General features: G+C 38.4%; 1 protein-coding gene across 2 annotated transcripts in view; it reads left to right on the plus strand.

Annotated features, from left to right (window-relative positions):
- LOC113045735 (catenin delta-2-like) overlaps positions 1-19572 on the plus strand; it is a 75424-nt gene extending 55852 nt beyond the window's left edge. Inside the window, exons 12-23 of one of the 2 annotated variants that reach the window (XM_026206340.1) lie at positions 31-244; positions 4556-4739; positions 7176-7293; positions 8996-9181; positions 10686-10859; positions 11406-11556; positions 12387-12609; positions 13584-13668; positions 13960-14086; positions 15996-16127; positions 16397-16473; positions 17237-19572. In XM_026206340.1, coding sequence (XP_026062125.1) covers positions 31-244; positions 4556-4739; positions 7176-7293; positions 8996-9181; positions 10686-10859; positions 11406-11556; positions 12387-12609; positions 13584-13668; positions 13960-14086; positions 15996-16127; positions 16397-16473; positions 17237-17482 — 1917 coding nt within the window. In that variant the 3' untranslated portion in view covers positions 17483-19572. Of the gene's footprint in view, positions 1-30; positions 245-4555; positions 4740-7175; positions 7294-8995; positions 9182-10685; positions 10881-11405; positions 11557-12386; positions 12610-13583; positions 13669-13959; positions 14087-15995; positions 16128-16396; positions 16474-17236 lie in introns of both variants that reach the window. The other variant, XM_026206341.1, reaches the window with a different exon arrangement.
- The last annotated feature ends 291 nt before the right edge of the window (positions 19573-19863 follow it).

A 19863-nucleotide genomic window follows, 5' to 3' on the forward strand; every position in this document is an offset into this window, starting at 1 on the left:
AAAATGTCAATTATTCCTGATAAATATCAGATACGGAGGCAGGGTGGGATCCAGCTGCTGGTGGACTTGCTGGATCACCGTATGACAGATGTGCACAGGAGTGCCTGTGGTGCACTCAGGAACCTGGTTTACGGAAAGGCCAACGACGACAACAAGATCGCCCTGAAGAACTGCGGTGGGATCCCTGCACTTGTGCGGCTCCTGCGCAAGACAACAGATGTGGAGATCAGAGAACTGCTCACAGGTGCTCAGAACACATCAAGCACATTTATTTATAATTCAGTTTCAGTCCGTCTCTTTTGTTCTCTGGCGTGACGGGATACTGATGAGAAGTAATTTGTTTGACCACACTGAAAGAGAAAATGCTGCAGAACTTCCTCTGCCTTCAAGTGCACCTGGTAAAAGTATACCGCTGAGTCGTACATGTGTTATTTTGATATGCATTCAAGTCAGAAGCATAAAACGAAATAAAATAATTATATTGTGAACAATAACCCAAATAACAGCATATAAATTCATGAAAATTATTCATTTCAGTGTATTATTTAAGATCTCCACTGAATGTTTTTGTTATATAAAACGAGCCTGATTTGTTCATGTTTTTGTAGCAGCACAAACCAATGGTGCTTTAGTGTAATGGTGCTGATGTGTATATAATTCGGCTTGCAGCGCCATTTCGTCAGAATCTTCTCCTTCAGTGACGAGGACCATCTCTTCACTGAATTCACTGACAAGTCTCCCCTGCGGCCATCTGGTGCTTTCTTAAAGAGCAAATTAGAGCAAATTTCCAGCGTGCATTGTTTCAAAGGAGCCCTTGCACGAGTCAGACGGGCACAGCAAATGTGTTGCCTGCATGGGCAGTCTTCGCTTGCAGATCGCCTTCTTCACTGAAGGCAGTACTTCCGACTCCACTATCCCATTTCCTTTCTCTCCTAAGAGAAAGAAAGTGCTGAGCAGCAGCTCTCTCTCCATGGGTGTGAGTGGTTTCATGTCAGCCCAGCACCCGCATGCCCCCCTCTCCCTGCTTAGCCTCATCGCACCAGTGTGCTTCACACAAGAGGATCAACGCTCCTGCATTGCAGCGAGCAGCTTGGTTTCCTTTGGTGTCTCCAAGGAAGAGATTACCATCGACGACTCGATGTCCTTGAAGGCATCAGATGCTGAAGAATGGTGCTTCCAACGAGGAGACCGTAGCCCGCCCATCTTGCCAACCAGTAGCCAAAATCAGACACTGAGCTAATCCGTGTTCTCTCCATGGCAGGATCTGGGTCTTGAGTGGTCGGCTCCAGAAGACCCCGCCCATGGTCTTTTAGATGAGTGGTTCTTGCCGGGACGCTGTCAACTGCCTTCCCACCAGTGGCCCAAGAACTGACCAAGACCTGGTGCAGAGTCACAGTTTACATACATAACGCTCATTCATTTAGAATTCAAAGATTCCCACTTGTAAATATGACTTTGCTTGGCTATTCATATGCTCATACCTTATTATTACGATATTTCCACTTCAATTATAGTATGTAGTTATATGGAAAGGGATGTTGAACCAGTGAGATTTGACAGTAGAAATTAAAAGAAAAAAAGTGAACAAACCATGTCACGACTGATTAGGACACAGTATCTGCCTCCCATCTTTGAATGTGTGGTATCTTCATTTCCCCTCTCACCAAGTTCAGCATACAAATACATTGTATGTGACCTTTCTGTCACTGTCTCTGGCTTCTATATAATTGGGCTCAATTTGTTAATCAGTTCTCCTAGAATCATCAGCTTGTTATCGTAGACCCCACTACCCATTAAATGATTCGTTAATGATTTTCTAATTGTTTAGGGCTATAATAATTAAGGATAATACCAGTGCTTGGTGTAGCCTCTTTAGGGACTTTTGTATAATGAGTCTTGATGCTTTGACAGAAGACAAAGACTCAATCCTATAGAAATATTTGTGGTACTGAGACGATTCCTGAGAGATGTTGGAAAAATTAGGCAGCAATTTGCTTTTTTAAAGCATTTCATAAATGTCAGATGCTGAATTGTTGGGAGACACTTCAATAGAACGCCGCAGCTCCCTTGTGTTTCAGCCTAGCGAGCAAACAAAATGTCCATCAATTGAAAAATTCTTCCTGAATCCAGAGCTCAGAGAAATACGGAGCCCTTCACATGACATGCAGGAAAAAAATATTAGGCTAAATCGTGTGCACGATTTACTAATTCGTTCCCTCAATGTACTTTAACGTGAACATAATTACTATTGCGTTCTCTTGAATTACTATTGCGTTCACTCGATTTATAAATTGTGAGCACGATTTACTAATTCGTTCCCACGATTTGCTAATTTTTTTTAGTACATTGAGGGAACTAATTAGTAAATCGTGCACACAATTTATTTATTTTTTCTTGTATGTCATGTGCGGGGCTCCGTAGAGAAACATTGAAAAATTTTCAAATAAAAAATAGTGAAGCTGAGTGACATGTGCTTATTACAGCTACATATCTCTGTGCTTGTACTCACTTTAGCTGCAACATTTGGAAAGAGGCGAGAAGCCATTTATGCTTTTTCAAAGACAATTAACAAGTAAATTAGAGAGTTGTTTAAATTAGGAGACAAAGTGTCCTCTCATCAGTCCATAATAAACCCTCCTCATGCAACATCTCCGCAGACCCCAGTCGCTGGCTGATTGCTGAAGCCAGAAACGGCCTGTTTTGCCTGCTGGGGCCTGAATTTGAGCTCAGAACTCTTCATTCTGCAGGTGGTTGCATAAAAACAGGAAGTCTTTGATGTTTAACAAACAAGATTGTATAGGATAAGATGAGATTAAATTGGCTGGAGCACAGAGCTGTACACCCTGTTAGCAGCACAGAGGAAGGACCTACAAAAGTGCTCCCCATACACTGCAGTGAGTCCATGAAATTAAATGTAATGAAAAAAGTTAGTAATATATATGCTGCTTGGTTATGCATTGCCAATTCTAAATGGCTGTCATTGATGAAAGGTGCTTTTTAGAACCAGATGGTGTAGTTATAGCATCTAACAGTAGGGGCTAACAGGCAAATGGTAACCAGTCAAACCTAGAGCCCTTGGATTTAGCACATCATTTCTTTAGTGAGGTCCTTCATGACGTCCAAAAAATAGCCTATGAGCTGAATTGAGAAACATTTGTAAGGAAGATGTTTCTTAGCATTACCGACTCATAAAAAGGTGATTATAGTGTCCCACATGAACGTTGTGGGTGATGCCACATGGCAAACTCGCTTCAGTGGAGGTACCAAACAAATGACAGTCAAGCATTCATAGACTGTTTTTCTATTTGTATGCTTCTACTATGTAATAAAAGTATGCCCTTCACTGTTGTATATACAATATACTATCACTATAGTATATACTTTTGAATATGTAACAACAACAACAGATACATTTGCACTATCATCACCTTTTATACAGTAATGAGTAGCATTTGATACGTTTTGAGCTTGCTTGTGTTCTAGCGTCTAGATAAATGTGTGAGTACTGTGGCAGCTTCAAACTTGTTTTTCTGGACAAATTGAACTGAAAACAAACTCCTCTTTTTGAAAAACAAAAAATTAAATATGGATGTACTCTGCCATTTGTGATACTATTTTTAGCATTTTGGGAAGCTTTTTGTTATAACACAGGAGTGAACATTTTAGAACAAACATGCACTACCAAAAATTTAGGGTCAGTTTTTGATGTTTTTGAAAGTCTCTTGTTTGATCAAAATACAGTAAGAAATGTAATATTAAATTGTAAGTTCAAAAGAGCAGCAATTATTTAAAATGTTTTTACATATTTATAATCATGTAAAAGTCATTATACATTTCAAATATACATTATAAAAGTCTATATGTATATATTTATATATGGGGGAGGGGTACATTTAATCCATTATTGCTGAATGAAAAAATAATTTATAAAAAAAAAAAAAATATATATATATATATATATATTTATATTCTACTTTTGACATACTGCTGTAATCATACTACTGTATAATATGGGATGCATCATACTGTTTAGGACTGTAAGTCTGTGATATTTAACAAACAAGATAACATGCAATTAGCTTGAGCTTTATACTCTGCTAGCAGCAGGGAGGAGGAACATGCAAAAACGCTCCCTTGTTCACTGCATCAGAGCTGTAGGGGTCTCATGAAAGATATGAAATATTTATAACGTACTACTTTTAATAATATGCTAAATGAGCTACAGTTCAGCGGCATGCTACTTTCTAGCAGTCCACAGTTCATTCTTGATTGCGATGTGGCTTGGATCACACCCTCAAACGTTCATACTAAGAGCTGATGAGGACACACTAGTGAAACTTTTGAAAGTGTTTCATTTGAGGGCTCTTGACCAAGACCTCATGCAATATTCAAAAGAATGTTTGTAGCCTGCCGTAATCAGTGTTTTTAATGATATCTTTTTCTGCACAACAAAAACTCAAGGTTAAGAAGAGAAATTGTAATCTATAAATAGAGGGTGTGTATTCTCCACTGGATCAGACATTTTTAGGTTCATAGCTGATGTTCTTGTGTACAGGTGTGCTGTGGAACTTGTCCTCGTGCGATGCTCTGAAGATGCCCATAATTCAGGACGCTCTGGCAGTGCTGACCAACACAGTCATTATTCCTCACTCGGGCTGGGACACCTTGCCCCTCCAGGACGACCGCAAGCTGCACCTGCATTCCTCACAGGTGCTCCGCAATGCTACCGGGTGCCTCAGGTACAGTTCCTAATTAATGTCAATCCAAGTTTTAATTCAACATCTATTGCCTTTCATTGTTCATTCATATTTATGTATAGGCAAAGCATCACTTTGAAGGACCTGTTGTTGCTCTTAAGAGGCTTAATTTTCACCTAGAAGCAATCAATGTTTTATTAGGTGATTATTCAAGTAAGAATTATGCAAATATTATGTTAATGCCTGAGCGTTTCTGTCTTTCAAAGCGACATGATATGATGAATTTGTTTGCCTTCAGAAATGTCAGCGTATATTGGGGTCTCGGAGGCTTTTCCAGGAGCCCTTCACTGATAACTTAAGTTAATTGATTTGAATAAATAGATTCAATTGCAGTAGATAAATTTGGCCAGTATAAGAATTCGTGCATAAAACCATTTTGTGATAGAGCTCATTCTGCCACTTTAGTAGGATTATATTCTGCCCAGTATTGGTGGGATTCAACAATAGAATTCTGTAGCTCTGGAATAGTGTTAGGCACTGTGATTGTGGATCTGGTGGCATGCCAAAGCCTTCCTCTTGCAAAAATCTCCTTTGGACTCCAAAGCAATTATGTTGCCTGTTCCTTTAGCTACTCCATTCATTATCATATATTAAAGAAATTAATACGAAGGCAAGGATGCATTAAACTGATGTCTTCACTGAAAGTGACAGTAAAGACATTTATATTGCTACAAAAAAATTCCATTTTAAATAAATGCTGTTCTTTTGAAATTAATATTAATCAAAGAATCTTAAATGAAAACAATCATGTTTTTTGCAAAAATAGTAAGTCAGCACAATTGTTTTGAACATCAATAATAATTAGAAATGTTTCTTGAGCATCAAATCAACTTTAGAATGCTTTCTGAGGGATCATGTGATACTGAAGACTGGAGTAAATGGCTACTGAAAAAACATCTTTCCCATCCCATGAATAAATTATATATCAAAATGCGCGTGCTTTACAGAAACGGAATGATATATATATAATGGTAACGTTATGTCCCATACGTTCTTGGGTACTCAATAAAATAGTGGAAGATGTAATTCAGGGGGGAAAAGAATGATAATATTATTATAATATTTTTTATACATTTCAATATGTTTATTAAAATTTTGTCCTAAAATTTGTCAAAAATATAAAAATGTTGTATAATAACATTTATGTATCGCAGATCTAAACATTTCAAATCTAAGAGTATGACTCGATTATTTTATCTTAATGTTAAATTGTTAACTTGCACATATTCTACACAGCAAAATAAACTTTTGATTAACCAAAACAAAATATGGCCATAACTTGACCAACTTTTTGATGAGGCATTAAAACAGCTATACTTTAGAGTCCAATGGTTTGAATGAGGTTGGATTTGGCAGGACACAGGCATAGGAGAACCTTTTGCATAGTGTCAGATGTTTATGTATCTGGGTTGTCCACTATGTGCTGTCTAAAAAGCCTCTCTAATACATTTGACCGCTGTATCTTGTGGCTTTGTAATTTTTATTTCTGTGACGAATGTTGATGCATCATGCAAAAGTGATGATCACATTATTTGCACATGTTTAGGCTTTTCATTGTAATGCTTTGATATTGTTAATTTTAAAATCATATTTTCCAGTTTCTAGTTTTTGCTGACTAGATGGAAAAGTGTATTTTGGAGCTATTACAAGCTCAATCAAAACATCAAAAAATCTGCAGGTACTTCAGAGCTCAGGTACTGCTTTAAAACTTATTTTGATATTAACAGAACTTTACATTTATAGCACATACCACATGCATATACCATCCTCTCTCCTCCTGCGCATCAGCTTTCAGGTTTGAAGCAGCAGGATTGTAGAAAGTGCTGAGTCACTCTTGGATGGCTGGACTAAGCTCCCTACGCCCAGCGTGATAATTAATCCTCTTCATGGATGGCTGAGGAACTAGAAGTCTGATTGAATATTTAATGGTTGGACACAGTTGCCACACCACCTGCAGCTGCCTGAGACACACAGGTCTCTTAGAAGCTTCTTGGAGAGTGCGAGAGAGAGAGACGACAGGATGCGGTCTTTGATTTCTCACAGGCACCTTCGAATAAGGCCCTGCTCAGATCAGACTTCCCGATTCAGGTCTCCCGAGGCTCCAGCTCTTGGGATGCTAAGCTTGTTGCTTTGAGGCATGGTGCTGGTGATTCATAAAGCTGATGTTTGGAATTTTTCTACGTTAAAACTTCTTTAAAAAAAGTATAAAAATCTGCTGTCCAAACATTGCTCTGTTTGAAAAGAACTTGGGGGGAAAGTGAGTTACTACACATTTCCATGAAAAGCTTATTGATGTTGAAGACCATCTGCCCTTTGGTTGGTTGAGTATTGATTTAGAAGCTCAGAACTGCCAAAACATAATCAATCGAGTCAATAATAAAACATGCGTGACATTGTGTGTGAATGTGTTCTCTACAGGAATGTGAGCTCAGCCGGAGAAGAGGCCCGCCGCAGGATGAGAGAGTGTGAGGGACTGACTGATGCGCTGCTCTACGTCATCCAGACAGCCCTGGGCACCAGTGAGATCGACAGCAAGGTTTGACATTTCCCTCCTCTGCCTTTTGTACCAAAGTATATGCATTCAGCAGAGCACTTGGGAGATTTCTAGCAGGTTTAGTTGTGCAGGTTTTACTCCCCAACCATTTGGAGCACTTCTCCACTGCTAAATGTTAGACGAGAGTGAACACACAATGCAAAATGGGCAAAAAAAACCAGTCTAGACCAGATTAGTCTCAGACCGCACGCCCACAAACCACCCACCCACAGTCCGTTCACTCACAGTCTGATGAATACTGCACATAACACTAAAAATCACTCATGATCTTGTGTGCATTGTTAGCCAACTATGGACACAACTTGCCAACATAGTTCAGTGATTCAGTGTTTCCCAAAACCATAGTTCCAATAAACATTTGCACTCTTCATTATACACTGTAGTTGTGTGGCTGAAACTGTCTGCGGTTAGAAGCAGAGTTTCTTGTTTTTATGGCTTAAATTCATCATGCTCTTGAGAGAACTAAGCAAGCTAACAGGTAGTACATCTTTTAGTTTGAGAAAGAATGTGCTGTTTTTGAAGAGTGCACATGTGAATGTGCTCTGGTACTCCGGAGGAGCATGACATAAGAGGGAAGTTGTGATCGAATGAAGTGAAACAATGGGATGCGAAAATAGTGAACTAGCCTTCAGATGCTGTTTGTTATTTACAGCAATAATCTGACATTAATTCAATATCAAACCGATTAAATAACAGCAAGAAATTGTTACTCCATCACCGGTGCGTCAGTTTCATTACAACAGTTCAATATTATTAAACCAAAATGATTTGAACTTAATAAATTAAAACAAACTACAGTTGATTTCTAAACAGTACACATTGATCAGTGGGTATTTCATGCTGATTTGAGCTTCACTGGTGAAGCAGGTTTACATGCAGAAATAGCTGTTTTCAGCTGAACACAAAATAAAATAATATTTTATTATTACAATGTTGGAGGCATTGACTTCCATAGTCAACCGTGTGGTTACCAGCATTCTTCAAATTATGTTCATTTGTGTTCAACAGAAGAAATCCCTAGCATTTCTCATCTAAATCTAGATAAAACCATTTTGGATGCTTCTAAGCTGGTCCAGTATTTAATCTTTCAAGCAGGGACATAGACGTTTTATTAGACAGACAGTTAAGGTTCTTTTTTTGACTCCTCTAATTGCTTTACCACCAACAATGTTGCAAAAAAACAACAATAACTGCGGTCGCTTTTAAGCAAGCTTTATGGTAATTATGCAGATAAAGTCACACCTCTCTATATTTAATTTTTGTTTGATTTTCTAGAGGTCTCTGTTACTGGCATAATACTTTGTGAGAACAAGTTTGAATGAGGGGGGAAAAAAGAGCGTCACACTTTAATCCCTCTGAAAGCATTTACAAGATCAAAGTCGTCCTCTTTGTTTTTCCTGCCTCACTGCTCATCACAATAGGATTAGTTCTCCAGCTCTCCACTGGAGTCCGTCCAGAGGACTAATCTAACAAGAGACTATTAAGAGTTCAGAGCACAATAATGCATAGCCTTCCCAAAGAGGACAGATTGTCTCGCAAATACAAAAAGACATTTAGATATTTGCTGTGTCAAATAAAGCCAAACTGGAGGTGTGTTACGGTGTGTTTCCATGTTTTGCGACTTTTGTAATCTGACAACTTGTTTTCCCTCCAATCTTTGCGCATCAAACGCGCCCCCTTCTAGACCATCGAGAACTGCGTGTGCATCCTGCGGAACCTGTCCTACAGGTTGGCGGCAGAGACGTCTCAGGGGCAGCAGATGGGTTCGGAGGAGCTGGACGGGGTTCTGTGCACCGATGCCAGCGGGAAGGATGCGGAGAGCTCCGGCTGCTGGGGCAAGAAGAAAAAGAAAAAGAAGAGCCACGATCAGGTGGGCTGGGGGTTTTTATCCCTGCAGCTGCTGGCAATTAGCATCACTTAGCAGCATTCGGGTGCGGGTCGCCTGCGTCGACACTCGTCCTCCTCCAGTGAATAATTACGTATTTTCCAGGCTGATTTCATTTAGTTTCTGAAAACAGATGAAGATAAGGGCATCGGGAGTGTTTGTTTAGCATTTGCATGGCATGAATAGCGAGGTAAAAGGTGGCATTACTTTGCATTGTGGCTTTTAAATAACTAAATTGTCTGTGAGTCATCTGTTCCTTTAACAACGATGCAAATGCACATCTGGTTGTGCGACTGTTGAGTTTGTCCTGTCTATTTAATTATCCTGTATCCTAAACAACCAGGGAGCTTTATCTTCAAATATTTCAATACGCAGCAAAAAAGTACCATGTTATTTCCAATAAATACTATGGGATTCTTCATATTATCTTGGAGTGCCATGTAAATACTACTGTATATGATTAATCATCCCGTACTATGGTATGATAATCAGTGCAAGAGCCACATTGGGTTGTTGTGCTCTAGCAGGCAATATGAGTTCTAGTCTGGCTCATGACATCGCTTAGTCCTGTTTCCCCCTCTTCTCACATCATTTCCTGATGGCTCTGTACTGTGCTTATTTAAAAAATGGCCAAAAATAAAATAGCATCTGGCACTTTCCATGAATAGGGTACAATTTGGTGTCCCATTACACTTTGGCACAAATCCCATGTTTTTTGTTGTAAAACCCCCTCCGTCCTTGTTAAATTATGATTTTTGGCCTGTCCCATCTCCACCGTATCTAGTAATTTAAGCCACAGACAGTGTCTGTATTATAAATTAAACAACAGTGTTATCATTTTTGCTGAAATTTAGTTCATTGTTGTAAAAACCATGAACAAGAACCATTTTTTTCCCCAAAAGAAATGTATTTGGCAACGATTAAATTGATCAAAAGTGACAGTTGAGACATTTATGTCACAAAAGATTTCTATTTTAAATAACTGCTGTTCTTTTGAACTATTCATCAGTCATTTTAGGCAAAACAACTGTTTTCAACAGTGAAAATGAAATGTTTTTGAGCACCAAATCAGCATATTAGAATGACTTTTGAAGGATCATGTGACACTGAGGACTGAAGTAATGGCTGCTGTAAACTTCTAGAAACACTGTTTCCTATTTTTGGTGATTATTTCCTTTTTATATATTTTGTCTGTGCTACTTTGGTTATTGTTTTTACGTATTGTTTTATTGCTAGAAAGAAATCACAGAAATCAGGGTTAAGGATCACATATATTGCTAACAAGGTTTCAAAGCCACAAAGAAAATTTATAAAAAATTAACTAAATCAAGGCTGTTGATCTATATTTAATAAAGGTTGAGCACCTCCTTTCTTTGTCTATTCTGTTTTGTTTCAGGCCCTGTTTTGTAACCTTGTGGAATGTATCCATATATGACTCTTTTTCTTGATAGTAACACTGTAATAACACTCAATCTTTCTCTGCTTTCAGTGGGATGGTGTCGGGCCTTTCCCAGACTCTAGTGACCCTCCGAAGGGACTGCAGATGCTGTGGCACCCGTCCATAGTAAAACCATACCTCACTCTACTGTCTGAGTGCTCGAACCCGGACACACTGGAGGGAGCGGCTGGGGCTCTACAGAACCTGGCAGCGGGTAGCTGGAAGGTAGGCCCCAACTTAAAACCTGTGAGTAACCCTGCACCCAAAGAGCCACAAACCAAACAATCTGGCTCTGGCACCCATCACCCTTATGACTGACACTAAAACACATTCATACCTCAGTTTTGTCTGCCAAGGTCATGGAGTTCTACAAACAGCAAACATATGTCTTAACACAAACTTGGAGAACATAGTGAACTTTATATTGAGAACACAGTCTCTTTCAAGTGAGCACAACCAGTGTAAGATAGCTGGTGGCTTCAAACTCGCATCTTCAAATGGATACAATGTAGAGAGCTGAATTCTCACTCAAAGTCTTGAAAGTGTAAACAGTGACTTGGATATTCTGTCAAATTTTGCAATTTTGCACTTCAAAAAATCTTCTGTTGTCATTTTCTCCTCAGAAAAGTGAAACAAACAGCACTGCAACGAACTAAATTCACATTTCATGCAATGTTGACACCAAAACCTCATTCCAGTGCCCGTTTCTGTTCAGCTGATGTGATGATAATCGTTTTGCGGCACCCTTTTGTCTGTTTCATGTGCCTGTAGTGGTCGGTGTACATCCGTGCGGCAGTTCGGAAAGAGAAAGGACTGCCCATTCTGGTGGAGTTGCTGAGAATAGACAATGACCGGGTGGTTTGCGCCGTGGCCACTGCTCTCCGAAACATGGCCCTTGATGTCAGAAACAAGGAGCTCATAGGTAGGTTTGGGACACGGAAGTGTGTTTGCCTCAAGTTAACATTTTCTCTTTGACTCCAGCAGAGCCGAATGCCGCAGAGGTACGTGTACCTTTAAATTACTTGTAAACCGGAGGCCTTTCAAAATCTGTTTCCTTTTGTGTGTGAGTGTGTGTATTTGTGATGTGTGTATCAGCGATGGCATCTGTGTAGCATTTCGAGTCAGGTATTGCAGTGAGGCGAGGTGCCATTGTTTGAAAGGCTGCTCACGACTCTAACAGACTATTGATCTCTTTAATAGTTTGTGTATTCTGATGGGCCCCCTTGTCTCCCTGGCAACCGCTCGCACTCTTTCAGTCTGGTCTTGGCCCTGTGTGAGTTCGAAGGCCTGTGAATTTCTTTTGGAATATAGGGCAAAAGGAACGGCACGAATTTCGAGACAGCAGCACCATTGGAATACTGATGCTGCAGGCTCATTTCAGATAGAGCTGTTCAAATGTCCTTTATTATTTAAGAAAATCAGCGATGAATCGGGCAAGGCTTCAAGTGCTCATGGGAACCTTTCTTTCATGTAACTTCAATGCATACCGGTTTTGTAGCACGGATCGTTGCAGATAGAATTAGCTCCCTGGTGGGAATGGCTCTTTTGCGGTCACGTTAAGTGTAATAGAGCTGCTGGGTAGTGATGTGGGTGTATCGGACGCTTTGGCATTTTCAGTCGCGGCCTTGAGGTTCAGTGCCTTTAAAGAGCTCTGCATGCCAACAGTACAATCCGAATCCAAATCTCTGAAAAGCTTGTCACCCCTCCTCTCTGACTTTTCTTTTTCGTTCATCTCATTCACGCAACCCATAGGCAAGTATGCCATGAGGGATCTGGTCCACCGTCTACCAGGGGGCAACAATAACAACAGTACTGGCACCGGGGGTGCCAGCAAGAGCATGTCCGATGACACCATCACGGCGATCTGCTGCGCTCTGCATGAAGTCATCACCAAGAACATGGAGAACACCAAGGCTCTTCGTGACGCCGGCGGCATTGAGAAACTCATCGGCATTGCCCGCAGCAAAGGAGACAAGTTAGTATCTTATTATTCTGTAACATGATCACAACCGATTAGAGTGTGTAGACAAAACCCCATTTTAACTCTGTTATGTCCCGTAGAATTAGGCATATTTAAATGGAAAGGAAAGTAGTTTGTAAAGGAAGAGGACATGCTGGATCTTCCATTCATTACCTCTCCTGTACTGTATTATGAAAAGGAAAAACTCGTTTGATAATGGTTATTTTTTGGTTGACACACTGCTGTTTAGGTAGTAAGTTGCAAGATATATTTTTTTAAGAAATTAATACTTTTTTAAAGCGTTAAAGTGTTAAAAACGGAAAGTAAAGTCATTTACATGTTACAGAAGATTTCTTTTGAACTGTCTGTTCGTCAAAGAATCCTGAAAACATGTAATATGGTTTCCCCAGAAATATTAGAATGATTTATGAGAGATCATGTGACGCATAAGATTCCGCTCTGCCACCACAGGAATAAATGACAATATATTAAAATAGAAAACAGTTATTTAAAATGATAGTAATACTTCACAATATTATAGTTTACTGTATTTTTTGATCAAATAAATGCAGCCATGGTGAAGCTTAAAAGACATTTTGGAACTTTTGAATGCTAGAGTAGTAGAAAACTCATTGCCACAGCATTTACTGTAGATGTTATGATATTTATGGTTCCCGTTAGAGCTTATCTTCTGTTAGAATTTATCACCATTAGAGAAATCTGTGAACAAATTGAGCTGAACTAAAATTAATTTTTATTCCACATCTCCCAACACGTTGTTTATATAGCTGAGAAAGTACTTTCTATAAAGTTTCAGTATTGTACCACAGGGTTTTATTTAGTTTGCACTCTTTGCAAAAAATATGAAGCGATCCATTATATTAACAGCCCAGAAATGGATTAGAAACTGAAAATTCACTCAAACTGCTTACATAATTGCAGATAGAGCTATGAGTTGTATTCATTTCCTCTTTTATGTTTCCCTACAGACACACACCGAAGGTGGTGAAGGCGGCGTCTCAAGTCCTCAACAGCATGTGGCAGTACAGAGATTTGCGAAGCCTCTATAAAAAGGTAATACATTCAGAAGACCTTGCTGTTCTCGCATCTATTACATTTGCAGCTATATACTTTGAAATGGGCATCAATGCAGTTAGAGGCTTTTTGCTGCCAAGTGGTGCAGCTACAGTATCTACCAGCAGGTGCTAAGTGGCCATCCTGACCCTTTGGTTTATCTGATCCAAGTTTTTTAAAGGAATTCAGTTTCAAATGCATGAAAATCTGTTTTGTTTTATAACCAAAAGGTTTTAATGAGTGGAGATTCAGGATGAACAGATGATCATGCCCCTCTTATTTTTATGGCAGGACGGCTATTCTCAGTATCACTTCATTGGCTCTTCATCTACAATTGAGAGAGACAGACAACGACCGTATTCCTCCTCTCGCACTCCATCTATCTCTCCTGTGCGGACCTCACCCAATAATCGATCAGGTGAGAGTCTGTATGGACATCAAGCGATATCACTGATATCATATTTGCACTCTACCATCCACATCTTTATCTCATTGTCAGCAGTAGATTGCAAGAATAAAAAAAGGACTTGAAAAGTACTTGTTTTCAAAATCAAGTAGTCAGACTTTTGTCAGAGAGTGCAATAATTAAAGCATCTAAAACAAGCTGACCTCATTTATCAACTAGTCAGTTTTGGGAGAATTTGTCATTCATAATGACTAATCCCAAAATAGTACATTAATGGAGATAAGAAGAGTGTGGCTTATGCTGTTATGTGATCATAGAGGGAACAAAGCTGTCAACATCCTGATATTTGTCAATTTCAAACTGACGGCGGGTCGGAGAATACAGTACAGTACTGTCAGTCAGGGTGCAATGCCTATCGTAATTACACAGCGCTACAGAAGAGTCTGTTCTGCTTAATTAACACGCTTTGTTTTGCAGGCACTGATATCTGAAACACAACTAGACAACAGACAAAGTTTATTTTAGTCAGTTGTGCTTTTGAACTCATCTTATGCCTTCATTAATAGTGCCACATCATCTCCAGTCTGTAGTAAATCTTTATTCAGAATTCTCATTATGTTTCTTCGAATGTAGTCTAGAGGCAACCTGAATATTAAATGCTCATAATGTCCTCACCTATCATGGGACAAACAAAGAGATGGCATATTTAATCTACCTGCTGCTCGGGAGAAGGTGGCGGGGAACTATCCCAAATGAGAATCTCACACCTTTTAAATTGTGCAATTTGCAATTTTCTCGGGGAAATACAAATTTCTACATTTGCAATTAAGATGGCCATCTAGCATAGACAAAGCCAACCAGCCAACAAAGTCAGGCTTAAAAATAGTAAAAACACAATATCTTTCATTAAGAGCTGATTCATTAACACCAAAATAATGAAATGATGACGAGTTAAGTATCTCTTTCTGGTATAATGAAGTACTTTGTTGTAAAATAATCTTTTCTTGAATTACTGAGGACATTATTGTGTTTCATCAACTCTGTAAACTTCACGTTTATGTCCCAGAGGTTTCATGAACAGATTTCATTTTGCTTTTCGTTATATGAAGGTCACATTAAAACTCTGTCAACTTTATTATTATTATATTTTGATACTTTTCAGTAGCCTTCTACATATAAATGTTATTGTTTTACTCTTGCCCTTATTCGAAACTATATGAAAATGAATCATAAAATACAAAAAAAATTATAAAATAATACTAAATAATACTAATATTTGTTTTAATTATGATAATCTGAACAGAGTGTGAGATAATTCAAATCCATTTCAGTATTTATGGGTAATACATTATTGCAGTTTTACTAAAATTACAACAGTTATGTTATATTTTGTTGTCAAATTTCCTCTCCAACGAATTTATATATTTATGATATAAAATATAATATAATTTTGTTAAACTTTAATGTTTTTAAATTAAATTGTGCATGGACTATGCAGTAATCTGTTAATATAATATTTGGTTAATACTTTATAAAGGTGTCACCTTGTAGAAATACTTGGATCTCACTTTCTGACAGACAGCTTTATTTAAACTAAACCAAAGCTTTGCCAAGAAAACACAAAGCTGACAAGAAAGGTGAAATAAATGATTGCTGAAGGAACAAGTAAGAGGCCCAGACAAAACCAATCAATTACCTGACCAATTCCGTTTAGCAATTAGGAGGAGAGCAATGATGCTTGTTTGTCTCAAAAGGCAACAAGAGAATTGCTTCATTACAGTAAATGAGTTTTTTATGTAAAATAAAAGATCCCTTGATGGAATGAGATCTTATTGTGCTTTCAAATGTAATACTTTGGCCTAAACAAACAGGCTGTTTTTCCCCTCTCACTCATTATTGTTTGACTTGCTGTGTTTTTTAGCAAGTGCCCCCACCTCCCCTCGAGAAATGATGAGCTTGAAGGAGAGGAAGACGGAGTATGAGTCAACTGGAACCAATTCTGGTTACCATGGAAACAAGGGCGAGCACACCTCCAGAAAAGACGCCATGGCAGGTGAGGCCGCAGAGGAAGGTTAAAGCTTCCATATATGACTGACAGACAAACCAGCCAATTACACGAGAGCTGTGATTAGTGAAAGTAACAGTGTATCAGTTATTCCACGGAAAAGTTTCTGATATCTCAGCTTTGCGTCTCAACAAAAGTCACGAACTGTAATTCATTTACCTGCACACCTGTTTCATGTCAACTTTTTCTGTAGCAATAGAAAACGTCAAAGCACCTGCCAGTCCTCTGAGACTCTTTATAATTCACTGTCTCTGCAGCTCAAATCTCCAGTGGAACATCTACACTGTTCAGAGGTGCTTACATGTCTCCTGGTGATGACATCAAACATAACCAGGTGAGCTCACGACATCACACAGAATTCTAACGTGTATCTTATCTTGACATTTTCATGTGTCAATAAAGGGGGACATTTTTTTACATTTATTAAATGTTTTTTTTTTAAGGCAACTGATATAATTATTATAATATTTATATAATAATACTAAAATAAAATATATATGTATATTATTATTATATTTTTTTTCTTTTTAACTTTTTATTTTTTAACTTTTTTGTTTAATATTATTTATATTTTTATAACTTATTGTATTTTGATTGTCAGTTGTTATAAAGAATACAAAGAATGCTTTGTTTTTTGCTTTTTAGTTTAAAATGCAAGGTTATCATGAGTTAAACAAATACAAAATGACAATTAAGCCAATTAATCTCAGTTCCTTTCTGGATGAAGCTTGTAGAAGTATATATTTGCTATTTATTAAGTATAATTTTTAAACCAAGTAGATGTTATATTAAAATAGTGAATTCAATTAATCATAGTACAAAATAATCCAGTATGGTATTAGTTCAAAAGGACACATTTCTGGTTTGGTGTGGGTGAAGTACTTGAGATTTTTAATTTTTTTGGTACCAAAGCGAAAAATGTTGGAAAACACTGGTTTAGATGAAGTACCTTTTATATAACATACATCCATTGCCTTTTAATTTTATTACATGAAAAGCGCTTGATTTGAATTGTAAATTAGATTCCTATAGTTTCTGAACTACCACATAACACATTTATGTCACTTCCAAAAGCACGCTTTCTTTGTTTCCGTCAGGTCTCGGCTCAAGGCAACCCTCCAGAGACCTACCCTCCCTTCCAGACTCCTCCAGGAGCCAACTTCGAGGAGCCGTACTACGAGGACCAAGCGCATAAATGCCCCCCACCCGCCGCTGATGGCACCATGCACCTGGGACTGAAGTCCACGGGGAATTACGTGGACTTTTATTCGGCATCCCGCCCGTACAGTGAACTCAACTACGAGACGAGCCACTACCCTGCCTCGCCGGACTCCTGGGTGTAGAGGCACAGAGACAGGCTGGAGGCTGGCCTACGGACACCATTACACAGAGACCAGCCCAGCATGTGCATGAACACTAGTAGACATCTCACACACGTAAACCTTCAGTTCGATTCACTGCTCGCACCACAGTGGGCTGCCACTCGGCCAATGAGTGAGGTTAGGAAAGTGCTTGAAGAGAGAAGATTTAGGAAGGAAGCTCATGCGTTTTAAAGAAAGGACCACTTGAACTTTGGTGTTTTGCGAAGCGGTGGAGGGAATCGACATGTAAATGAGAAAGCGGAAGATATGTTGCACGGAGATGGGACATTTACGTGAAGCACAAGAAAACGGCATTTGACACAAGCTAAGAAAGTAGTTTTCACACTTTTTTGACATTTTTTTATGTTAAACCATGCTTTTTATGGAGTGTTCCGTTACACTCTTAGCCTTTCTAGCTTTTTTGATTTCTTTTTATTATTTGCTTGTTTTTGTACCTCCTTTTTAACTTCTTAAGTCTGGTGTAAAGTACTTGTTGTATATTACAGATGTAGATACAAGGTGCATTGTGTATATTACGCAGAGACTACTGTGTCCTCCCATGTGGCTCAATATATCATTTTATTTTCCTGTATTTGAAAAGAGTGGAAAATACACTCACTGAACTCCAGCATCCTGTTCAATGGGTAAGAAATGCAACAGAAAGCATATTCAGAAGTGTTGTTTGCTCTGTGTTTTCTCCCCAATTTTTCTATGTGAGGAAACTACTTTTAACTGACGACAGAGCATCACTGCCTGGACAGAGTTTACCACCAATACAGAACATTTTCAGGCCTATTTGTCAGGTGTTCTTTTCTATTTTTTCCCCCCAACTGAACTAATATGAAGACTGGTCATTCCACAAGCCATTGAGTGATTTGTGCTTAGTTATGTGCCAAATGTGATAATCCCTGACCCAAGGGGTGCTGTAGAGCTGCTTTTGAAATTACTTTTAACGACAAGTCACTGGTTCTGTCAATGCCCATTTGTAAATGCTTTTTTTTTTTTTTACATTGTGTTTCAGCAGCATTCACACTTTAATGAGAAAAGGAGGGACACAGTCTTTGACAGCTATTTCCCCTCCAAAGATGGACAATTATTTGACGCTGTGTTGTAAAATAGACATTTGCAAAATCAGCTTTTTTCTTCCAGAAGATCAGTGGTTCTTAAGCTCATCGTAGACAGATCTGTCAATAGAGTATGGATATATATTATATAAATACAAAATATATATACTTTTTATGTGCAGATGTGGATGTCACCTAACGCAGAAACATTGCAAGAAAAAAAAATGCTAGTTAAAAAAAAAGCATAGGGTTTTGTTACCTTAATTTCTAATCCAGATGTTGACCTCCTATTGTCATGTTGTTTGCTGTGTAAAACAGGCGAGACCAGGGCTCGTTGAGGGCTGGTGTGATAAAGCTTCTAATATTGACTTGAAAAGGTGCTAAAATGATGCTCGAAAACCTTTTGGCCTATATTGCTACCTTTTATTACTCTGTTTTGAATGTGTTTCATGTCCTTAATTAAATGGATGCCCCTAAAATGAATAGCTTTGATTCCTACACAACCTATCCTCTAGAAGGAGAGCTGTGCGTATAGATGCACCCCTTGATTTTCATTTTTCTTTTCTTTTTTAAATTGCCTATACCTTATCTCAGGTCATCTTATTGCAGGACAAGATGGGTGAACATTCCTCTATTGATTGAACGAAGAACAAAGAATGACAATACCCTATCACTTTTGTAATTTTCAAACCTTAAGCATCAAGTCTATCAGATTTCAGGAAGGTATGAAGCAGGCCCTGGTCTTCCCTTCATGTCATTTTACACTTAGAGGTAATTGTCAGATGCAAGGATTCAGGATGATCCCCAAACTCACATATCTTCAGCACCGTCGATAGTAAACGTCTGAGAACAAGCAAAATATCTGTGAAAAAGTAGACATATCAGACAACCTGTATTGAAGATGTAAGTAAAACTTTTTTTTCTGTTGCTAGACAAAGTGTTTGAGAGAATTGTGAACCTTTTTAAAGCCAGGTTGCAACTGCTATATAAAGTAATGGAGAATCGCCATTTTGTGATTTATTTTGTCCTGTGTCTGAGTCATTTCTTCCTTTTTGGGGGGTTTTCTTTGAGACTGGTACACATTTCAATGCCAGATTTGGTTACAAATATATATATTCACATTATATGCCCACATATATATATAAAAAAAAAAGATGTTAACACTTGAACAGCACTGATGTATCTTGTATCTATTTACTCAGCTGCATTCATTGTGTTCCTGACATCAGCACTAACACACTAACAGGTTTTTTGTTATGTTCTACTGATGTGAGTTTTCAATTCATTGTATTTTTTTGA

This window comes from Carassius auratus, chromosome 27 (assembly GCF_003368295.1).
Source record: "Carassius auratus strain Wakin chromosome 27, ASM336829v1, whole genome shotgun sequence".
Taxonomy (NCBI): domain Eukaryota; kingdom Metazoa; phylum Chordata; class Actinopteri; order Cypriniformes; family Cyprinidae; genus Carassius; species Carassius auratus.